The sequence below is a fragment of the Gavia stellata genome, chromosome 17, assembly GCF_030936135.1.
Source record: "Gavia stellata isolate bGavSte3 chromosome 17, bGavSte3.hap2, whole genome shotgun sequence".
NCBI classification, from domain to species: Eukaryota; Metazoa; Chordata; class Aves; order Gaviiformes; family Gaviidae; genus Gavia; species Gavia stellata.
The window spans coordinates 679,839-702,640 of record NC_082610.1 but is presented as its reverse complement, the minus strand read 5'-3'; the positions used below and the strand labels follow the sequence as shown (position 1 = coordinate 702,640).

General features: G+C 45.5%; 1 protein-coding gene across 1 annotated transcript in view; it reads right to left on the bottom strand.

Annotated features, from left to right (window-relative positions):
- Positions 1 to 18,493, bottom strand: part of PTDSS2 (phosphatidylserine synthase 2) — a 44,302-nt gene extending 25,809 nt beyond the window's left edge. Inside the window, exons 1-3 of the mRNA XM_059825795.1 lie at positions 18,294 to 18,493; positions 8,311 to 8,412; positions 1,882 to 1,964 (exon numbers count right to left, since the gene is read on the bottom strand). Coding sequence (XP_059681778.1) covers positions 1,882 to 1,964; positions 8,311 to 8,412; positions 18,294 to 18,493 — 385 coding nt within the window. The remainder of the gene's footprint in view (positions 1 to 1,881; positions 1,965 to 8,310; positions 8,413 to 18,293) is intronic.
- Positions 18,494 to 22,802: the final 4,309 nt, after the last annotated feature.

The window sequence follows — 22,802 nt, the reverse complement described above, 5'->3', positions numbered from 1 at the left end:
ATAAATAAATCAGGTGGATAAACACTGAGTAAGAAGAGCTATTTAAACAGAACAACAACATTAGGCATAAAACCCAGACAAAAATATAAAACATCCCTGAGCTGGTCATAAATAGGTACACACATACTGAATAATAGGGCTCCAAAAAAATCACCTGACAGAAGCAGGCCATGAAACCTAGCTACTTTTAAGATACAGCTTGAAGAGTTCACGTAACAGATCTAATGCGGCTGTATGTGATCGTAGTGACCTGACTGACCCAAAGGCTTCCTTCTGCCCTATAAATGGAAGCAGCGCACACCAGTGGTCTGTGCTGCCAGTTCCTTTGAGATGAGATCTTTCGCCCGGAACAGCACCACGAAGCTAAGGTCAGAGACTCGATTGCCTGTCAGGAACTTCCTAATACACCCCTCTGTAACTGGAGAGCTGACGCTGAATCTCACAGGGCTGCCTGCAAGAGCCTTCGCACGGAGAGGTATGGAGAAAGACTGGCATTCTCCTTTAAATAGGCACCCAGATGTCTTGCTGTGACCGTGGAAGTATCCACTATCCTAGTGAACTGCTATAGCCCCTGAAAACTACTCTTCAGAAGATCATCCCATCAAACAAGCCAGAGGAAAGGTGAGGGTAACAAAAGACGACATGAATACACTCGCTATTTGAAGTGATTGAATACATGGGAGCTCCTTCAATTGCCCTGTCTGTGGACAATTTGATTCTGCTGAAAGATACCCAGCTTCAGTCCAGGAACTGCCGTTTCCAAGACAGGAGCATACAGAGGTGGTAGATGTTGGCTCAGTCTATGCTAGAAGTTTGCTATAGAGATCTCTGACCTTTGGACTTCCCCCATCCAATTTGTACTACTTTACTCTAGGGAATAAAAACGACTTCCATGCCAGACAAAACCACTGGATGTTCTAAAACTGAAAGCACTCAAATATCACTGGTGTCCTAAAAGGAGTAATTTGCCTTATAGGAGGAACCAGAATTAACTGTAACAGGAAGGAAAGGCTAAAAACTGCTATTTAGTAAGACCTCAGAAATGCACACTTCTGAATAAAAGCTTAAGTTTGCAGAGGTGTGCTGTGGGCATTGCTCTAGAACGACGTCTGCTTTATTGAGGTTTTTAACATGTCTGCTGTTTCTCATATAGAACAGCATTCCTAAACTGGAAGGTTAAATTTTTGGCATAACAAATACTTATGGTTTTATTTGACTGTAGGAGAGTCTCATGCTTTCAGGAGTATTATGTAAGCATATATAAATTCTCTTAATTCTTTCTCAATTATTTACATCTAAGAATAGGAAGATCAAAGATACTAAAATATTTTCATACTTCACCTGACATAACGCTACATGGAAGAGGCTTTGTGTTGTGCTTTCAAATGCTTTCAAGACTTACAGTCTTACCAGAAATCTTTAAAATCATAATCAAGGGCTTCTAATCTACCAGTTAGTGTGGATAATGCAGTACAGCAAAGGGGGCATAGTGCTCCAGCAACCGGATACATGGTCAGAAATGCAGTCCCATTACATAAAGGAGGAAAAAAAAAAAGGGGCGGGGGGATAAACAAGGGAAGTTAAGGTTTCAAGGATCTGAGAGTTCACACAAAGCTTTTTACTAACAAACAGGAAGCCAAAACAGGGAGATCCAAAAAAAAATCCTATGCTGCATGCAGACTGAAAGCACAGAAGGATCCCTATGCTGTTGGAGGCTGGGTGGCAGCTGGGAGGCTATGTGATAAGTGTGCAGTGTTAATGAATGTATATTATAATTTAAATTACAACTTACCTTCTGTATGAGTAACACAAATATTTACGTTCACCATAAACCATGCAATTTATCAGAAATATCAGAGTGACTTAAGCAACTTAAATTACCTGGATGAGGTCTTGAAAATGGTCCATCTTTAGCTTGTGTAACTCCAAAACATAAGAAAACCAAAATACTGGCAACAATACCTCTGAAAGTGAAAAACAGAGCAAACTGTTAATATTGCTTCATCTTCCTAATGAAACTGTAAATTACATTCTTTGATGTAAAAAAGGTCTGCTCTTTGTTTCTTAACTACTAAACATGTCAATCATAAATAGATGCCTTTTGGAGATTGTATTTCAGGGAAACAGGTATAAATTCCTATACTTTCAAGCACGGTTTCATGACAGACCGTCTCAACCCCCAAAGTTTACCCATCCATCCTTCTCCCTTCCTCCCCACTAACTGCACGCTTCCATCCCTTCCATTTTGCTGTCATTTACTAGTATCCGGCCAGCCAGGTGAGGAGCCTGATCTGGCCAAGAACTCATCCAGCAAAAACAAAACAAAAAGAGCAGTTCCTTGATCCACATGATGAGCCTTAGTCTGCAGATGATGATGAGACGCACAGTAAGTCGAACGCTTAGCTACATCTTTGAGAAGCTCTTATGCCCACTTTGTCAGAAAGACACTTAAAATTTTGTGGCGTGAAAGCTCTCAAGTTAGAGAGCTTCTCATCGCTCCAGTAAAATTTCAATGAAATTTAAAAATGAACTGTTGAACTTGTCACCACTCCAAAACATTTTCTTAGTCAACTACAGACAAGGAGGAGCTTGTAAGACCAAGCCAGCACTGGTGCTATTTTAAAAGCTGGAACTATAATGTAGAGCCTAACAGAACGTAGCAGAGACATTAAAGAAAAATAATAATTATCAGACCAGGAGCCCAAGTATACCGAAGACCCACGACCTCATCCCAATACCCTAAGCCCAGACCTGCACAGTTTTCTCATCCTCAGCAAGGTCAGACCTAAATAAGGACTGCTGCAGTCCTGCCGTCTGCCTCCTTCCAGGAGGCAGCATTCCTGCACACTACCAGGGTGAGATGGTGCAAGGACTGATCCAGCTGAAAACTAACCTGGGAAAAAAACAACTCCTATTCAGTTGGCTCAGCTCACCACTCTCACAAGGAAGGAACGCAGCAGCCCCCAGTCGAGGCTAAACCGTCAGCTTAAGCCAATGTGCAACTGAACCCTTAAGGGCAGCCGGAAGGCTCCAGGAAGAGATCCTTACTGATTAAACAGCAAACTAAGCAAGCAACATTCAAGATCCAGGACTTGAAACCCACTAATTACATGCAGTGTGTTTTTCAGTAAAGTTTTGGTCTGCAAGTAAAAGAAAAAGGAGAAAATGCAAATACTCGTGTCGGAATGCCCGACCCTTGCCATCAGGAACGCCGCTCCTTCAGTCTGCAGAACAGACTGAGATGCGAGCTGGGGTGAGGTCCGGCACTTAATTTCAAAGTACCTAACATCAACTTAAAATTCTCCTGAGATTTTAAGTAATTGAGATTTTAAACCTCTTGTGTGCACAAAACAGCATTTCTTTTTCAGGGGGCACCACTTGTTTTTCATGAAGACAAGACTCCATGACCTGTACTGGGGCACAGTCCTTTAGTCTTAATGGATGAAATGGTATAATGCAATCTAAAAATGCTCTTTTTTCCTACATCTGAACTCCCAATAGAACTTTCATGCTTTCTCATATTACCTGCTTAAGAGCTGGCTGAAGAGATGGATAATTGAGAAATACCTCACTACACTGCAGGACAAGCGTAGGCCGTGTTTGCAGTAAATGATGCAACCCTTGCCTGTAAATAAAATGGCTCTGTTTGCAGGAGCCAGAGAAAATACCTAATAATTTTGTTTTTATTGAGGAAATGTTACATATTAGAAGCAACGGTAGACTATTCATGCTTTAAACATTTCAAAATCTTACAAAATAGAAAACAAAGATTTATGAAAACTGTTTTGCGACATTCACCTCTGAGTATAAAAAGTTTGTGCTTCCTGAAACTAAAAATCTCTTTTACTTAACAGATGTAACTCAGTTATTTTGCTTGCTTTATGACACTGGGAAGCACAACAGAATTAGCTACTGAATGAAACAGCGAATAGATAGTTCCATCACGATTTTCAGAGATGAAAATGCCACAAAAGTTTTCAGCTGATCTCAAATAATGAGAATATTCTGCATTTTGAGTCGCTAGTCTGTATTTGGAAATACCAGGACTACAAATTTACATTTACACAGAATAGTCTGCATTCTGTATCATGCAACAATACACATCTCTGTTCGCCCTCATTATGCTCAGCCATGAACCAAGATGTTCAAGATCATTGTTTTAGGCCTTGTGAGGGTAATTTTTCCCAAAGCTGGAGATGACCTGAATCTAAATCACCACAGGAACTTAGAGTTACGCTCCTTTTTCTAAAATCCAGTCTCAGCCAAACAGCAGATGCAGCAGCTGCGCTGAAATAAGCTGGAGTTTCAGCTACATTATTTTACTTCAAGTTCACCATGGGAAGTTTTGAAGAAAAAAATTTGCGTAATAACCACATCAGCGCCATTATCTTTTTTTTCTCCTGTGGTAACTGAATTTTTCCCCTTAACATCACCATACTGCCTCCTTATGAAGCTTTCGAAGCCTAACCAGCAGCTTGGCCTGCTGGCTTACCATGGCTTGAGGTAAGAAATTCTCTAGGATTTGCGGGGCGGTGGTCTTCAAACTACTCCTGCAGGCAGCCTGGAGGGGCACGGCCAGTGTATTTTCTCGAGCAGCAGATCAGGAAGACACTAAATAGTAAAGCATGCCTACAAAAATAATTTCAGCACTTAACCAAGTAAGAAAGGGAGAACATGGCCACAGTTTCATTAGTACAAACCAGCCATTGTCTGTGCTATTTTAAGAGTCGATTCAGAGACACAAGACAATGAAGCTTGTCTATAAGTATCTGTATATCGTCCTTTGTTCTAGGCTTTTAAGGAGTCAGCTCCCACTCCCCTGTCCCTTCTCTGGCTGTAGCTACAGCAGCATGACTGGTACAATCCCCTCAGCGCTATCACAAGCTGAAGAACTAGAAGACTGGCAGATGGAGGTCTAGCCTCCTTGTTACCTTGTTTTCTCTGTAGGTATTCAGCAACAGGAGCTGGAGATCATCAACTTGCAAATACATATACACCTAGATTTGTTACCACAGCTGAGCAATGATCAGTTATTGCCAAAAACTAGTGTAGAAAGGCATCTTAGAAGAGAGACTGTTAAACGACTTGAAATTCAATGTACAGGACTTTTTAAACCTGAATGTGTTTTTATATGGAAAAAAATTAACTTTTTTTTTTCCCCCAGAAGCCCTGCTCAGCAGTCAAAGTATTTGGGAGATGTGGATTTCTTCTACAGCCACTGTATGCAAAGGAGGTCGCCGAATATTTTTTTAGCTACGCTCAGAGCTGGAGCTCAGTCCTGTCAGCTCCTCCTGGGTACTTATACGGAAGAGAAGCTGACAGTTGTCAGACGGGATGGACTATTTCAAGGCTGCTTTGAATGCCATAGCAACTGTGTGAATAAAAAGTCCCATCGATCAGACAGGTTTTGCAGCGCAACATCTCTTTGGCTAACAAAGTAAATTTTCAACTGTCTTGACCACAGAGGCAAACTGATTACATATATCACATGATCAGATCAACATCTGTGTGCATGATCCTAATGAACTTTGACTAGATTTACATATAAAACACTTCTAGGAATCTTCTCTTAAAAAAAATTCCTCCTTTAATTGCCCTAACATGTTGCAGGAAGGAAAATGGCACTCAAATACCAACATATAAACATGCAAATATAAATCTTAGCTACAGATACCACACCCCATGATCTCATAGGTTCATGCTCTAATTTGGTTTTTGTCCATCACTTCTCCTGCGTGAACCCAGCCACTCATCCTGCCCTCAGCCGCTTCTGTAAGTGACTGGATGAAGCACTTCTACAGGGGAGAAGATGGGAGCCTCAGATGACTTCCTATTGCTTTAGCTATTCCAGGAAACACAGCAACAGCAGCTAGCACAGCAAATTGTATTCTCTGGTTCAATTTAATGTTCAGCTCTAAGCACCTAATGCAGTTCACAGGCACTCTGGCACCTCTCAAGCCAAGAGCCTGAGAACAAAGGAGGTTTAAGTGGTTGCAAGCATGTATTTAGACTTTGCACCTAAGCACCGAAACACTGCTCCACTGTCATTGTGCAGTAGTTGGAAATAAAAAATCCTGACAGCTAGAGACACTGCTCATTGGTAATAAAACTACTTCTGTTCATTAAGCAGGCAACTGTTCCCATGAAATATTTGCACGCACTGACAGCCTCACGCAGGCCAAAATTTTAGATCAAAACACACAACTCTACATTAAGACTGAAAAAGATCTCAGGGTAGGATAAGCTATTTTAAGTTATGGAAGCAAAAATAAAAATCTCTGAAAATTGGGGATGTGGATATACTTATGCATGTTGTGACCACCTTACTCCTGCACTGAAATGCCTCTTTTTGTTCAAATATATGCTTAAAGAGTCACAAAAAATTGGTCAGGAATAATGAGACATAAGAGAGCGGCAGGCACACGGATGCTAAAGAAGGTAAGAACAACAGCTGGAACATGAATTGAGCTGGAATCCTTCATGCGTAATGGTGCTAAACTTGGCATAGCACTTACCTCAAAGACCTTAGAAAAGAGATTTAATTGAGACCAGACAGGAGTTCACTGAAAACTGACTCAGCATAAGGAGTGTACTGAACAACACACACACCTCCATCCGTTCTGTACATCGGGGCCAAGGCAACAGAGGTAAAGCTTAGGAAAGGCCCACAGGACTCATGCATTTTGTCTGCATCTTTAGCTTGGAAAAAGTAATGATTTGGCCAAGTTAACTACTATCTCGGAATTGTAGCTTGAATGACTACGGCAATAGCACATGAAGATGGCTGCAGCATGAGTGGAAAGAGATGTATCCTTCAAAACCAGTAACAAAACCCAGTATTTGGAAGACTGTATACAATTCTCAGGATGCTGCTTTTCAAGTATTTTTGCATTTAGGTATTGCAGGCAGTATTCCACAAGAAAGAGATGCAGAAGTGATCAAAGAACATTTGCTACTCATTGCCTGGTATGACGCTCTTAAGTTGATTTTAACAACTAGATGCATTATTCCCCGCACTGAATGCGCAGAAAGCAACTTCTATATCATGAAAGAAAGGTTAATCCGCTGATTAATCTTCTCTGGTTCTGTTTTTATTAAAGCAGTAAAGACTCTAATCTCAATAATAAGATATTCCACTGAGTCACCTTAGATCTGTATTATTCCCTAATGATGCGTCATCACTTCTCTTTCAGCTTTTCCCCTTCTTTATTTTGAGCTGCCATTCCAGAGAATGTCACTCCTCCATCCGTTCCCTAGACTCACTTGTTGTAACTGGGAGTAAAATGGCATTTGTTCACACCGAAGCCTCGCAGAAATTTTCCCAGCTCCAGACAGGGCACTGTGTTCCATCTTGTTCCATTTCACCCCCACGCATAAGAATGCAAACCCTCAGCTCAGCACACATGTGAGAGCTACAGCTATTGTGTAACTGACAGAATAACAACCAAATTATCTCAGGAAATACCCTAATTCCTGCATCTCCATGACAATGAATGCTATATCCTGAGTCACTTTAAAAAAATGTAAAAAAAATAGGAAGAAACCCTTTAACAGCAACGGGAAAAAAATAGCGTTATATTTAAGAAACTAGACTGGTAGAAAACAATGATTTTCATGCTTATAGCAAGGATGCTTTGCAGTCTGTAAGCACCCCCTTGATTTTTAAAATATACTTAGACTTTTAAAAGACCACTTTTCTTCCCCCCTTTTGTTCCCTACTGTATTTCTTTTAAAAGAGGAGACATTCAACTATATTTAATCAGTTTAAATTATGGTAGAAATGGACCACACATGTAGGACTCATCTCGTTCTTATTTTCCAAGATTTTCCCTTTGGGCTACAAGTTCTCACATGAATTTTCAACCACAAATAATGATCTGTATTGAAATCTTGAACATAATTTTTACAAAAAACACTTAATTCAGAAAAATTTAGTCACAGCTCACGTAATTTAGAAAGTTAGGTTATTTTAAGAAAAAGAGGCAAAATCATTGCCAAAGAAACAGAGCCAGTACTTTGAGGCTTTAGCGTTCCGTATTTTGTTTTAAATCACATACGCACGGCAGCCACCAGGTATGACAGTGAGTGACACTAAACTGATTAGAAATTAAATTCAACGACCAGCATCAAAGCAGCTTATAGACTTATGCTTGGTTTTGTCACTTTCTAAGGGTTCGGGCAGTTAAACAAGTTAACACAAAGGTCATTTGAGGTAGTTTATCCACAAGGTAAGAGCGTGTACGGGAACTTGTTCATACAGCTACCTTCTTCTAAGATACACCTTATAGGAACACTTTCCCAAATATTTACCTCTTTGTATTGTAGGCTGTATCTTGTGGTGTTTCTTCAAGCAGGGTTACGTAGCCCAGCGCACACGTGAGGATGAACAAGACTGTTAAGGTATGAGCTCTCCTAAAATTGAGAAGAGAGAAAACTGACATCAGAAAGCAGAAAAACTTACACCTTCGCCTGCCAGTGAAGCCTCAGTAAGTCTAATACATAGACAGCGGTCAATAATACTGAAGAAGTTTTATGTATTGTACAGCACAGAAAACAGAATTTACAATGGCACTAAATTTAGTTATCAGTCCGTTGTGCACTAGGATGCGACAGAAGCCTACCACAAGAACGGGGCTTGCTCATTTTCCTCCCAGTGCTTTGAGTTAAACAACAATAACTTGAAAAAAAATTAGCACCAACTGTGCTAACACTTAGATCTAAAAACCTCCAGATTTCTCTCCTGGTTCGTCAGGTACATATACTCGATGGTGATGCTGCACAGCTCTATTTCAAAGCCTATTAATAAAAACTGCAGCAGACTGAACAGACTCTCAAGACTAAACAGAAGGGAATTCACTCCAGACACGGGAATTACACATTACAAGAAAAACTAGTCATTAAAAAAAATTTTAAAAAATCTCTGAATGAGAACAGTTGCAATTGTAAGAATTACGATGCTGCCTCTAGATGCCTTATTCCCAGTAATTCTTCAGAACTAAGATGAAATGAAACCGTAAGAGCAGGTACTGACGGCTAGAGGTTTGTGCCCGCAGAACTACATGCAGCCGTCTCTACACACAGGGTTTCTGCTCGAACAACCGTGTCAGCAAAGCGCCACAGCAAAGCTTGGTAGTTGTTCTTCTACACTATTAAAATGTGCGACCTTGCTGGTGTGATATACTGGTTCAGGCAGAACATTGCCAGTGTACGTGGAGTCACAAGTTGTTGCTTCCCCATCCACGAGAGTCCATTTGCTTACACTGATTTTGGGAAAGCACTTACGCATGAAAGAAAAAAGATTTAAGTACACACAGCCAGACCCGGGAGTTAAGATGAGAACTAACTTTCTGCAGCTAGTTGATATGCATACACGTACAACTATTGATTACGACATATATAATATTCTTACATGGCACTGCCCGCATTTTTTTTTATTTAAAGTGGAAAATTCCTTTCCTAGTGAGAAGCCATTTATTGTTTTCAGTGGAAAACTTATCTGAGCTCAGCTCGGAAGCACGGGAAGTCTGGTCATTTAAGATCAAATCATAAAGACACGAGTTCTGTTTTAGAGGTCTACACAATATCCCTTAATATAAACAATTAAAATAACACAGGGATAAAGCATCAAGCTTAGAGAACAGAAAAACTGTGAATGAAAACGACTGTACGTGACAAGTATTTGTACATAGTGGCTCTTTTTACATTTTCTTTTTATATTATATTGTAATAGAAGCCAGCATTACATTTCCATTTTATGCCAAAAGACCAAAGTCTGTATATATTCAAGTTGCACAGTGCATGATAAACGGGAGATCACCAACGATTTCTGAGAAGTCCACTGACTTACCTTTAAACACCGTACCCAGTCATCTACCTAAAACTGCTCTGAAAGTCAAGGTAAGCGTTACTTTGAACTACAATTTCATCCTAATCCAAAACACAGCCACTTCTCACAGCACTCTCTTAATCCCACTGGAAAACACATGCAATACCTCATAAGCAGATAGAATCCTCTTCTGCCACTGCTAAAAAGGTGTTCGGCATTTAACGCTATCCTTCCTTGCAGTCCAGAGGACACAGACTAACCAGCTCCAGAAAAAAAAAAAGGAAAAAAAGAAGGACCCACGAGTATTTTCAAAATTAGCAAGGAATCAACATGGCAAAAAAACTTCCGCAGCAGCAAGCTTCCTGCTCGACAGCCAGAGGCACCTTCCCTCTGAGTGCCTCCCAGGATGCCCCAACAGGTGATTCAGACATCCCCTACTTCACGTTCCGGCACCAGCCACCTGACTCCCCCATTTGGTAACCTACAGTCCTTTAAAAACTACACACTCCTCTCAGCAGAGCGCCGAATTAAATGCTCTAATTCACTTAAACCAGACCACGCTGCTCTTCACCGCATTTATAGAGGTTTATAATTAACACAAAAACAACCTACAGTTTGATCATAGACAGATACATTAACTGCAAGGCTATGCATTATACTTTACTATGCCTTGGTTTACTGTTTACTATTTTGAAACTAGTATCTAAGAGGCTACTAAAATACATCTAGAAATGCTGTCTTCCACCTTACCATGTCACCGTCTGAACACCTATATGAAGTCAATTACTTTTTCAGCACATTGAGTGTCGTGTGAATTGCCAAAAAATCATTTATGGGCATGTCCTCATTTAGGTAAAACATCTCAAAACTCATCTACTAGAGTAATGATGGTCTAGTTCATTCATCCCTGCGAGGAGTTGGTAGCAAAGTGACCAGTCAGTGTTTGAGAGCTTCATACACCCTGCCTTCGCTTTGTTTTTGGTGCCGCAACCATCAACTCAAAGTTCAACAAGCTCCCCTGTTTAACGAGAAACAAGAGGCTCTATATCTCATCATTTCCCTTTCGCTCAGTTTTCATTTCCCACTGAAGCTAGATTCTCTTGTAGCAAGTTTTCAAGATGGTTAGTCTTGTAAACGTATTTTCAGTCTAGCATGGAATCCAGAAGCCAGGATGAAAGACTTTCCAGATTGGTTTATCTTCTGGAAAGAGCAAGCTGGCAGCTCTAAGCAGAAAACTGCAAGTAGTGACAAAGGGATGGCAGCTGCTACAGGTAGCAGAGCATCAGGCAAAGCTATCTGTCAGAGCAAAAAAAAATTAAGCAAGCAAATATAGATACACACCGTATCTTTCCACAGCTTGAGAATTAAAAAAATAAAATAGAAATCCACAGTCATATGGAACAAGACAAAACGTGACGCGGTTACAGCAGCCAGAAGAATGAACAGCATACCGAAGTACTTGTACGAGTGAAGTCAGGATGAATTAAACTGCATAAAGAGGGATTCTTTTCATCTCCATGTACACTTTAAAATAATACAGCAAGAGGAAGACAACGCAGCTAAGAACATCCCCAGCAAGGTAAGCATTACAGGAATTACGCAGAAAGGCTTACGTCCTCCTAGCCTGGAGTCTGCGGAGACTGGAAAGAGCTACGCTAAGCAGACCGGGCACCTTCCCCTTGGAATTATACAAGAGTTTGGGCGATGCACCAGAAGCAAGGGCGGGTGCAGACTACAGCCACTTCTAGAGGAGGTTTTATGTCAAAAAATCTGAGAAAGCAGTGCCTAAAAGTATATGCATATAAAAATACTGCCGGCCAGGAAGGTCAAAGGGAATTCCCAACAAATCCCAAACTACTGAAAAGCTGGAACATTAAGTAGCTTATTCTTCTGCACTAGCGTTTTTCTGTCTTTCTACATCCTACATCTAGCTCTTCCCCCATTAAACACTGGGGCATTTAAGTGAAATAATTCAAGTTTTGTCTTTATAAAAATACTTGCCCTGCTAACTTAGTTAAACACCGAGTGAGAGCAATTTAGGCAGTCCAACAGGCAGCACGGGCCACTGCACCTCTCCTGCACGGCAGCTTACAACGCAGCACGGGATTTTCTGGTGAATGGGATTAAGTTGGATTGTAACTTCTCTTTTTCATGGTAATTCATTCTTCTGTCACGTTTAGAAATGTAGGTTTTCCAAGGAAATTACTATCAGAGCTTTTATTATCCAAATAAAGTCTATGACGAAAATGACCTAAGGACATTTTTTAAGTATCTCTTTTTTGGGGGGAGATTTGGACAGAGCAGCTGCCTGGACGGAAAGGAGGGGGTAATACCCTGGCAGAGCAGGGGTGACCTCATTCAATCACCAGCACAAACTACAATCAGCTTAAGTGAATGGGACCACACCCTTATTATCCATTGCTTTGCATCACGGTTCTTGTTTGTCAGAAATGATGCAATAACGCCATTAAAAACAATAACAGTAATTGAGAACAAACTGCAAAGGATTTATTTATTAAGCTTTTTGTCAGTTCTCCAAGTGAAACAAAATCCCAAAGAACGGCCAGTACGGTTTGCCTCTTTGGTTTAAAAAGTTACATCAATAAATTAGTAACAGTTTTAAACTGACGAATAATTTGACATTCAAAATCAAAATCATAATTAACAGGGAAACAATCCTGTTTGGATATAGAGAGGTTTTTGCAACCTTCAACAAGAATTCAGCCTGGGTCATAATCTTGATAATACATCCAAAATTAGAGACACGAAACCGAGACGCTCATGTTGCACAGGGCCAAAGCAAGCGGTCAGGCCTCAACGTTTCAAAAATGAGAGGTTAACTGCCAGTTTGTGACATGAGATCTCTCTCATCCACCAAGATCACAAAAAAATAATCAGCGGCAACCAAACTGTGTTGGTTTTTTGTCACTTTGTACGTGGCACTGCCTGAAAGCTCCAAGCATCTACATCTGCAATGCAACAGAAACGTGGCTGTTGGTTTTAAGCTGTAGGCTGTGTTTTAAAATCTGTTCAAACTCTCCGAGATAATAAAAAAGTACCTATTCTTAGACCAGTAACAAGTCTTCAGCACATCTATAAAGGTACACAACGCTGATTAAATTTCTGTACATACTTGTGGCACTCCAAAATAGTAACGTTCATTTTCCTTGCCATAAGTTGGTGCCTCTCATAAAACGATCACTCAGTAAGCGAAGTACAATAACACATACCTCCATAGAGAAACCAGAACAATGGATTAAAAAGCAAAGCTTCAGCAAATGAGTCATTTTCCTTTGAATGAGAAGAGAGAAAAGACAAAGTTTCATTCGCCAGTTCTACAGAGTTCACAAGTTAATCAAAGTTCCCCAAAATGATCCATTTTAAATACTAAACATTTTTACATGCTTAAACCTATTGAAATCTTTGTTTCAGGTTCTAGTTTAAAACAGTCCCACTGAGACAACGTGACTTTGCGTTACAGGTAACGCACACTTTAAGCACGTCCTTCCAAAAAACGGCAATAAATGGGAATGGGAGGAAGGTGTCCTTATGCCAGATTTAACTGCATAAAAGCATGGAGCCAATTTCTCGGGCTGATGACGTGTTTTGTAAACTGCTGCAGAATTCAAGTCCTATGACAGCGCTCTGATGAGCCGGAGTTCAAATACCAGCAGGGAAGAAGCCGTCTGTCGAGAGCTCCCACCGCCCCGGCACGCGCTCACAAACGCAGGCTCCTTCTGCGCGCGGGATACGCCGTTGCAAGGAAAGGGAGTCCCAGGGTGAAACTAACCCTGCGCTCCTGGTACGCTGAGCCTTTGACTCTACCAGACAGGGAAAACTCGCTGGTACTGCCTCTGGCAGCGGGGCCCGTCTCCGCACTCCCCCCCGGAAAGCACCCCTGGGAACCCCAGGCTGACTCCCAGCAAGTTTTCCCCCCATTCCCCTTAAAACTGCTGGAGCGTGTTTACAAAAAAGGCACCGATACAGAGAATGAGCTCTAGGCCTAAAGGCCAGGTGGGGCATTAAACTCTCACAAGGTCTCAGCATAAAGATGCTTCTACACTTACAGCTTACTTGAAGGAGCTATGCAATCCCCTCCTTTCAGGAAAGGGTAATGACAGTCTCCAACGGAATTCTCGGGGGACGGCTACCCTCATCTGCGACAAGAGTTAATACACCCGGCCGACTAACGTGACTTAGTCGGATTGCACAACTGCCTCCTGGATGCTCTGCAAGCGGACACTGCCAGGGCATACCTAAACACGAAAAAAGCGCAGGCTGGGTGACACATCAGCAGCCTGACGCAAGATTTCTCTGCCCAAGTTAAGCAACGTGCCTAAACTTGGTCAGCTCTGACCAGGTAGAGAATCAGAAGAGTGGATCAGCGAATACAGAACCTCAGCAGGGCCCACTTTAAAGCGGCCAGCTTTTGTAGCGTGAAAAAGAAATCCGGCAAATGTTAAGTTTCCAGCAAGGAATGTTGCCTTGGAAGTGCCGCAGCCAAGCCTCACGAGAGGGTACAGAAAAAAGGTCCCGACAATTTGTAGATCCTCTATCTCCTTCAACTCTTTCAGATTAATCATTCACCTCTTCCTCCAGGCAGCCTTTGGGAAAATCTCAGGCTGCTGCAAGGTTTTTTTTTTTAGAGACAAGAACGATGTGCACGGAATGGGTAAGGAATACTTTGTTTTGAATACCAATCCTGTATTTGCAAAAACGGCTGGTTTGCACACACGTATCCTCATTTCCAAAGCAATATCCCTGTGCTGGCCATCAGGAAAGACTTCTCGCAATACAGAACAAAACGAGAGAAATATCCAGGCGGAGGCATCTACAGGCTACCTTTTCCTTAGCTGCAATTTCTACACTTTTTGCGCCACACAGGCTGAATCAATTCCTACGAAAGCTGTATTAGGCCACAGAGTCTTCTACCCACCATTTCCCTCATTTTCTTTTCTTTTCCTTTTTTTTTTTTAACTTCCTGAGCTCCATAGATATCTGCTGCCACACTATGACCTTAGTAACTATCATATCCACATGATGGCAATATAGAATTATTTCATGCGAGAGACAAAAACACATCAGTAACCAACAGAGGACATTAAAGCTAATTAGATTTAAATTAAAGTAAGCCTCAGTAAAAGCAATGAACCCATAAAGTCACAATGTAATGTGGTGGCAAAGATGAACCTGGCACCTCCCAACATCTTTGAATCAAGACTGGATGCCTTAACCAAAGATACGCTTTGGTTAAATACAAGCTATTAAACAGATATAGAAATCAGGGGTAACACAGAAATTTTAGGAGAAAAATCATACACAGTATCTAACTAGATGATCCCAAACTGGCAATCCAAGACCGGGCTGGGCTGGCATGAAAACCCTCAACACCACACCACCTTCTGCTGCCTGTCACTGGCTGCTAGGAGGGGGAGGAAGGTTTCCTCTTCTCTAGAAAAAACGTTGCTGCACACCTCTACAGTTATCATTTATTTATTATTTTATTTAGTGGAGAGAAATCAATTTACTATTTCACTGAGCTTTTTTGCTCCTCCACAGAAAGACACCCAAGCTCCTCTTTTTCCAGCTTCAAGTATCTTTCGGCATCTGTCACAGTTACTGCTCACCGGTAACAAAACCCCAGCGTCTACTGGAGTCACCTTTTCCTGTGCAGAACAAAGCCCCAGTAGCAAAAACCTGTAAGACACATCAGCACTCGCTCTTCCGCAGGTTACAGAAACCAAGCCACAGAGAAGTTGTGGAAAGCTCGATGTGGGGATATTTAAAAAAAGCGAAAACAAACAAAACCGGTGGTTTGTCCATGCTAGCTCAGTAAAAATATCAGTTTTACTGTGCTTCACACTGTACAAAAAATAAAAGGCAAAATCTCAGTCACAAAGAGGTCCTTTGTTTGTATTCATAAAGTTAATTCTGTAAGCAGACGGGCAAGAAACAATCAAAGGTACTGGAAACAACAGTGAACACGTTTGCCTAGAACAGCGGCTTGCCCGGCAGGCCTGACAACCTCCAGCTCTCTCTAGTAGTAATAGATGTTTTGAAATTAGTTCAGGGATAAAGACACAGAGACCGCCAATCCGTTTCATAAAGCTTCTTCCCGTTTCCTCTCCTTGACATTTCCCAATGACAAAAAGAGCTGTCAAGGTACTGACTGAGCAGGTTCCCACTATGTAATTAAAATACAGTATTTTCCAGTTTCAAGCTATTAAGACTGAAAAAGAATAGACGTATTATACAGCACGTAACTTGTTCTTCCAAGTTTTAAAAATATTTTAAAAGAGCAGGTGGACAGCTAGAAAGTATCACCTTTCCCAAGGATCGCGTTTATAGTGGTAAAATTACCTTTGCAAATTGAATTACTTCTCAAATGATTTCTGACTGTGTCTACAAGTCCCAAATTCTTGAGTTTTCCCAAACCGAGCAGGCCACGTGGGTAACCTTATCCCCTAGCTCCTGAACTTCACAGAGAAAAGGTACTTTCCATACTTTTCCACACGGGCAAAGCCAGAGGGCAGCTACTCTCTCAAATTTCCATTTTCTGTGACCACCTCCGTAACAAGCAGCACAAGAAGAGTACCAAGGGTCACAGGAAGAAAATCGCTCCTCTGTATAATCTTTATTCTCGGCCACTGTAAGAACTGAGTCATTACCAAAGGATACGCTAACACACACAACACTGTCATGCACAGGTCAAAAGTAACAGTAGGAAAAACCTTGAAACTTTTACAAGTATTTAAACTCCTGGCTGCCAGCGCAAGCGACATACACTACTAGGGAAAATGAAATCAAAAGATAAGTTAAGGAACAATTTGACAACACGCTTGTCCGCACTGCCCTCCTGGAAGGGACCAGCCGACAGAGGGGAAGCTCCTTAAAGAACAGTGGCACATTCGGGCTTCCAAAAGAACAATTCACATGGACAAATTAACTGCAGTTACAGCCATTATTTTAGGATGACAATCCTGTACCAGCGGCAGACTGCATGCTGACCTCACACCTTCACAACAGGAAAACAGTGCAACAAGGTGAGGTTCTACAATAAAAATGGCATTAGGTGTTTTTAAGGCATCAGAAAACACCTGGCAAGAGCCACCTTAACTAGATAGTAAGAAAACAGCAGTTTTACCCATTTTCCATTTATAAGATGGCACTACTCCACGGGCCTCGGCAGGATCCAGTTATTCAGTCGCTCACACAGCCTACATGTGGCAACGCTAACGTGCTCCCCAAGAAAGTTCCTCTTGCCCTCAAGACAACGACGTCCCTCGGCTACACTCGCATGTGTCAGGCTTCTGCAGGGACCACCATGCGATCCAGCAGCATCCAGAAGTGTCTCTTTGCAGTTTGTACTGGCAGAAATATCACCTAGAATCAGCGGCTTCATCAAGATCAACACCCCCCGCTCCACTGCTGCCCAGATTGGCAGGGCGAGAGCCAAGCGCCCTCCCCTTCTACTCCTTAATGTCAAACTCGAGCCAAATCATGTTGCCCTCAGCTCGCATTCCAAACAAGGGACTTCAATGTCAGCTTGGTTTCCTTAATCAAGGAGGACGTGCGTTTAACGCGCAGAGAAAAACTACGCGTGTACACACGTGTGCTGAAGTGGATTTCTGGAACGACTCCAGCAAAGACGGGATTTAGAAGCACTTTTCTAGGTACAAACACATCTCTTCCTGCGAGGACTGAATTTAACAAAACCTGGTTTGCCCCATCTGGCCTAACACAGACAGCCACGGTCTTCTGCACCGAGCATGCCACAAAACCACACGCAATACCTGACCAGCAGAACTTAAGCGTAACAACTTCAGCTTTCTAGCAGGGTTACGGGCAACAACATGGACAGCAAAGGCCTCTTCCAAGACTGAGGGAAGGGGAAGAAGCAGGCGGAGGCCATATAAACGATGCTGATAAACCAACCGGAATCCAGCAGGGAAGTCTGCCCGCAGACGGTGGGCTCCCGAAGTGCCAGAGGACCCCTCCCGGGCGCTCACCCGGTGAGAGGAGCGGTCTTGGGGAGCCGGAAGGCTTTACGGTCGGGATCGAGGAAAGAGGTGCCACTGCCAAAAGCCTGCCCTCGGTCAGTTAAGCTGCCGGGAAGCAGCGACCAGCAGTACCGCCGTGCCGAGAGCACCTTCAGACGCAGCCGTCTCGCTTTCAGCACCGACGCCCGCTGCAGCGAAGCGCAGCGCCGACCGCCCCTAACTCCGCGTCCCCCCTCGGGGCCCCGCGCCCGCCAACCCGCTTCCTCGGCGGCTCCCGCAGCCCCGCGCCGCGCCACCGGCGTCCCGCCGAAGGCGACGGAGGGACCGGCGGCTCCCGCCGCCGAGCGGGGGGCCTCGCCCCGCTGAGGGAAGCTGAGGGGAACCGGGCGCCGGCGGGACCGCGCAGGGCGGCGGGGCCGGGCGGGAAGGGGCCCGGCCGGGCCTCGGCAGGAGGGGCCGGCTCTCACCAGAAGAAGGTGTTGGTGCCGTCGTCGTAGACCTCGGACTCGGTGCTGCGGCGCAGGCCGGGGCTCTCCCTCTCGGCGCCGGGCGGCGGAGGCCGCTCCGCAACCGCGGCGGGGGCGCCGCCGTTGGGCTGCGGGGGCTGCTCCTCCAGGGCGGCCTTGCCCAGGGCCCCGCCGTGGCCCCGCCGCTCGCCGCGCCTCATGGCGGCACCGGCCGCGCACGCGGAGGTGGGGGGGGGGGGCGGGCGGCGGGCGCACGAGGCGCTCAGGCGGCCCCGCGCTCGCTCGCGCCGCCGGGCTCGGGGGGAGGGGGGCGGGGCACGCCCCCGACGCGACCCCACGTAGGAGCGGAGCGCGCCCCGCCCCGCGCGCCTGGCGCAAGCGCAGAGCGCTCCCGGGGGAAGGGCGGGGTGAGGCGGGGCGTCTCCCGTTGCCGTGGCAACCGCCCGGCCCCCCCCCCCCCCCCCCCCCCCGCGGCCGTTGCTGAGGTGCAGCCCCGCCACAGCCCGCCCCGCCGCCGCCTCTCGCCCGCGGGAGGGAGCCCCGCCGCCCTCACGTTCCCCCGCGGGACGGAGCCCCGCCGCCCTCACGTTCCCCCGCGGGACGGAGCCCCGCCGCCCTCACGTTCCCCCGCGGGATGGAGCCCCGCCGCCCTCACGTTCCCCCGCGGGAGGGAGCCCCGCCGCCCTCACGTTCCCCCGCGGGAGGGAGCCCCGCCGCCCTCACGTTCCCCCTCGACGACGGCAGTCCCGTCGCCTGCCATGGCTCCCTCGCTGAGGAGCCGCGGCCTCCTCCCTCAGGGGCCTCTCCCGCTCCATGACAGCCTCATCTCTTCCCCTAGCCTCGCCATGCTGCGGGCCCTCCACAGCCGCCTCGAAGGACCCCCTCCTGGGGCTGCGACAGGTAAAAGCCGAGGCTGAAGCGCAGGCCCCGGCCCGGAGGAAGAGGACCCGCGGCCCCGCGGCATCGCTGCTCCCCACAGGGCTGCGGAGTCACCCCCTCGTTGGTGCCCACAACGAGGGGAAGCTGCTGCCCAGGACCCAGGCCAAGGCGGCGAGCGAGGAGATGCGTTACCACGCTTCAAGACTTGCTCTGCCCAATATCCTCATGGCCGAAAGTCCAGCAGTCCCTGAGAGGGAAGTTCAAGTAGTGTTTTGATAACACAAAACAACACTGCAGGATGGGAGAAGGGAAGCATGGCTAATTGAAAGCACACCGGGAATTTAGGCGTGTTGACTCTGACAGTTACGGTGACTGTTTCACCGCAGCCCAGGAGGAAGCATCCCCAGCACTGTCAAGAGCTCCCACGTCGTCTTTGGTGAACGTGCCTTGAGCTTGTGAAACCTGGAAATACCTTTGTTCTAGGTGGCAGACATTTGCTTTGTCTGGGGGGAAAAAAAGGCAGAGAAGAATGCTGTTTTCTCTTTCCAAGAAAATACGACGGGGGGGGGGGGGAATGAAAAAAGAAAACAGCCTTTTCAGCTGTGACAGGAGAGTGTTACGCTATGAGTACATAAACTTGGCATTTGCAAACTGTAGCAGTAGTGTAGCAACAGTTGATGCTGACGTTTTGTATCCTTTGGTGAAAGTGACCAAAGAATGCTAATTAAAGAAAATGGCTTAATTCTATACGCACTGGCTTGAATTATTCAGGGACAAGTGCCCTTTGCCAGACTGTTCTGCGGTTTTCAAGTACCCCAGATTGTGCTTTCCATTTAGTCTTATCCCTGATACCGTGGCTGTTGCTACTCCTGCTTCTTTGTGTGATGAAACACTAACCGTCTGGCCACTTCTGTGTTTGCAAAATGGTGAGAGTGTCTCGCTGGCAAAGGTTTTTGTTTCCATGCAGAGGGTCTGGCCAGGGCTGGAGCCGCCAGCTCGCTTCTTGGGGTGCACGCTGGGGCGTACCCTGAGAGACAAGTGCAAATGCAGGGTGTTGTGTGCTCCTGTGCCCTCAAGCCTGCTGTATTCTTATAATTCCTCAACCCCTCTCGTGGGATCTCTTACCTGCAGCAGAGCTTTCCAAATCATCCTTTGAAATCAAGACGAGGTCAGGCTCTTCGACCAGAAGAAACCCAAACGCGACAGACTGCTCCCGGCCTGCAGGCAGGGAGACCTGTCTTTCTGGCAAGATGCTAGAGCCATCCTGACAACGCGCAAGGCACCAAAGGATGCTGTATGGGGGAAAGAGAAAGCCCTGCGAGAGCAGAGAAACGAAACGGAGGAAGAAATGAGAGGAAACGTTTACGTGACTGCGGAGAAATGAGGTGGCCACATGATGGCAGCAACCAGCTGGGCTAGGAACGGGGGCCTGTGGCTTGGTGAGCGCCCCGGCTCCGGCGGCAGAAGTTGCCCTAAACCACCAGCTCGGAACTGTTAGAGCCATTTGTGTATGAAAGGAGCTTTGCTGTGTTGGCAAAGCCACGCTTCTGCTTGTTTTCTCTCTCAATTAGTAGAGAGAGCTTAAGTTGTGTAGTTAGTTGCCACATCTGAGTGAGGAGGATTTAACTAAAGATTCCCTGAGAAGGTGGAAGACTCCTGCCCTTTGAGAAAAAAAAAACCAAAAAACACAGTTCTGTAGATATCTAAGGACACTTCTGGCTGCTACTCAATCCCCAACCAACCTGAAACACTCTCTCCTGGCCACCTCGCTATGTTTTACGAGACCTGGAGGCACTTAGCTTGTTCCAAAAGATGCCACCTCCCACTGCAAAAGCAAAGGCTGAGGTCGCACAGCTTTCCGTCACAGTGGGGAGCATCCACCACATCTCACGAAGGAAATGTGAATAAACGCTTTCGGGTGTCCCTTTTCCCCCCACCCTGTAGCCATGACATGTGCAAAACATCAAAGAAAAAACGCACAATACTCACGGGGCAGCCGATGATTCGCCTTTCTGCAGTCATAGCAAGCACCGGGTCAGGTCCAGGCCTCCTGGTTGCTCATGACCTCTCATCTCCCTGTGTCCGTTGATGCGGGCCCACCACCGTTGCTTTGGGCCTTCAGGACAGGTAGGTGTTCTCCAAGGGAGGGAAATGCTGATACCTTGTGAATGACGCGTCGAGGTGAGTCCAGCAGAGCTTCTTCAGCAGGCTGAACGGTGTCAGTACATGAAAGCAGTCCCCGAGGTCTCAGAGCCTCCCGCGCTAGCAGGTGGCAGAACAAAAAGCCTTTTCTCATGCATGGAAAGGAGACTGACTCTCCCAAGCACCCAGTACTTTTCAATTACAAGCGGGGCTTCACCCCAAACCACGTCCCCTGCTGTCATGTATCAACTGTAGCTCCAGGGATACCAATGGACTAAACAGACGAGGGGTTGGGTGAAAATGCCCCAGTTTTACAAGAGAATGCAAGCAACTGTACTGCCACTCAACTCTACATCAAAATGGCCTTTGGCATCATAGGACCCGGTTTTTCAGAGACACTCGCTGGCCTGGCAAGCCAGAAGTGCACAAGAGGCCAAAAACATACAGCCAGAGCAGATTTTGCAGCAGAGGCCATAAACCGCAGTTGGAAAGTGGAGGTTGGACTTCAGGAGAAGCTTTTTCACAAGGAGCGTTGTGCAGGGCTGCAACAGGTCACCCGAGGGGTGGGGGGGAATCTGTCAATGGAGGCTTTCAAGGCTCAGCTAGACAGAGCCGTGACGAGCTAATGCTGGCAATTCACCCACTCTGAGCAGGAGGTTGGACTAGAGAGCTCCAGGAGCCCCTTCCAACAGGACTTCTGTGTTTCCATGACTTACGGGGTGAAGCGAAGCCTCCCAGTACTTTTACCCAGAGCAGCACCACATCGCGCAGCCAGAGAAAGGGTACGCCACTCTGCTATCACCTCCAGAGCCAGCTGTGGGCTAGCCTCTCTGCAGCACACTGGCTGTTGCTCTGCCTGCCTTAGTCTCAAATTTCAAACCAACTTTTGGCCGAGAAAGTGGAAATTTTCCCAACCAGAACCACTCCTGCTGAACCATCCCCAAAGCACAGTTGGTGGAGCTAGACGACAGCAGCTTGAGTGTTCAGACCCAACATATTCTTCTTGCCAGGCTCTCAGTTTCTGGCCAGTTTGCTCATTAGCACTGTTTTCTAACAGGATTTTTACTAGCTGCTGAGAAACACAGACACTACAATCAATCCTAAAGCCTACGGGTTCAACAGGTATTAGTCAGGCTTCATACGCTAGTTCAGCACCACTGGCTTCTGTTTGAAGCTTGACTTCCCTCTCCTTTTCCAATAGCAGGTAGGATTCAAGCCTTACATTCGTTTTCTCCAGCCCATTTCATTTAGCAGTTTTTCCCAGACACTTCTATCTGCTTTTGACTGATGTCTTCAAAATGAAGACAGAAAGAAAAAGTTCTAAATTTTTTTTCTTTTTTTATTTTCCCCACCCATTTTTTGCCACTCATTACACAAACCGAATTGCAATTTCTTGTAGTAGCTAAGGATATCTCTAGTGCTGGGATCTCATATGAAGCTGAGCAGCCACATGCTCCTATCTTTGTTGGAGCAACAACATACCTGCGC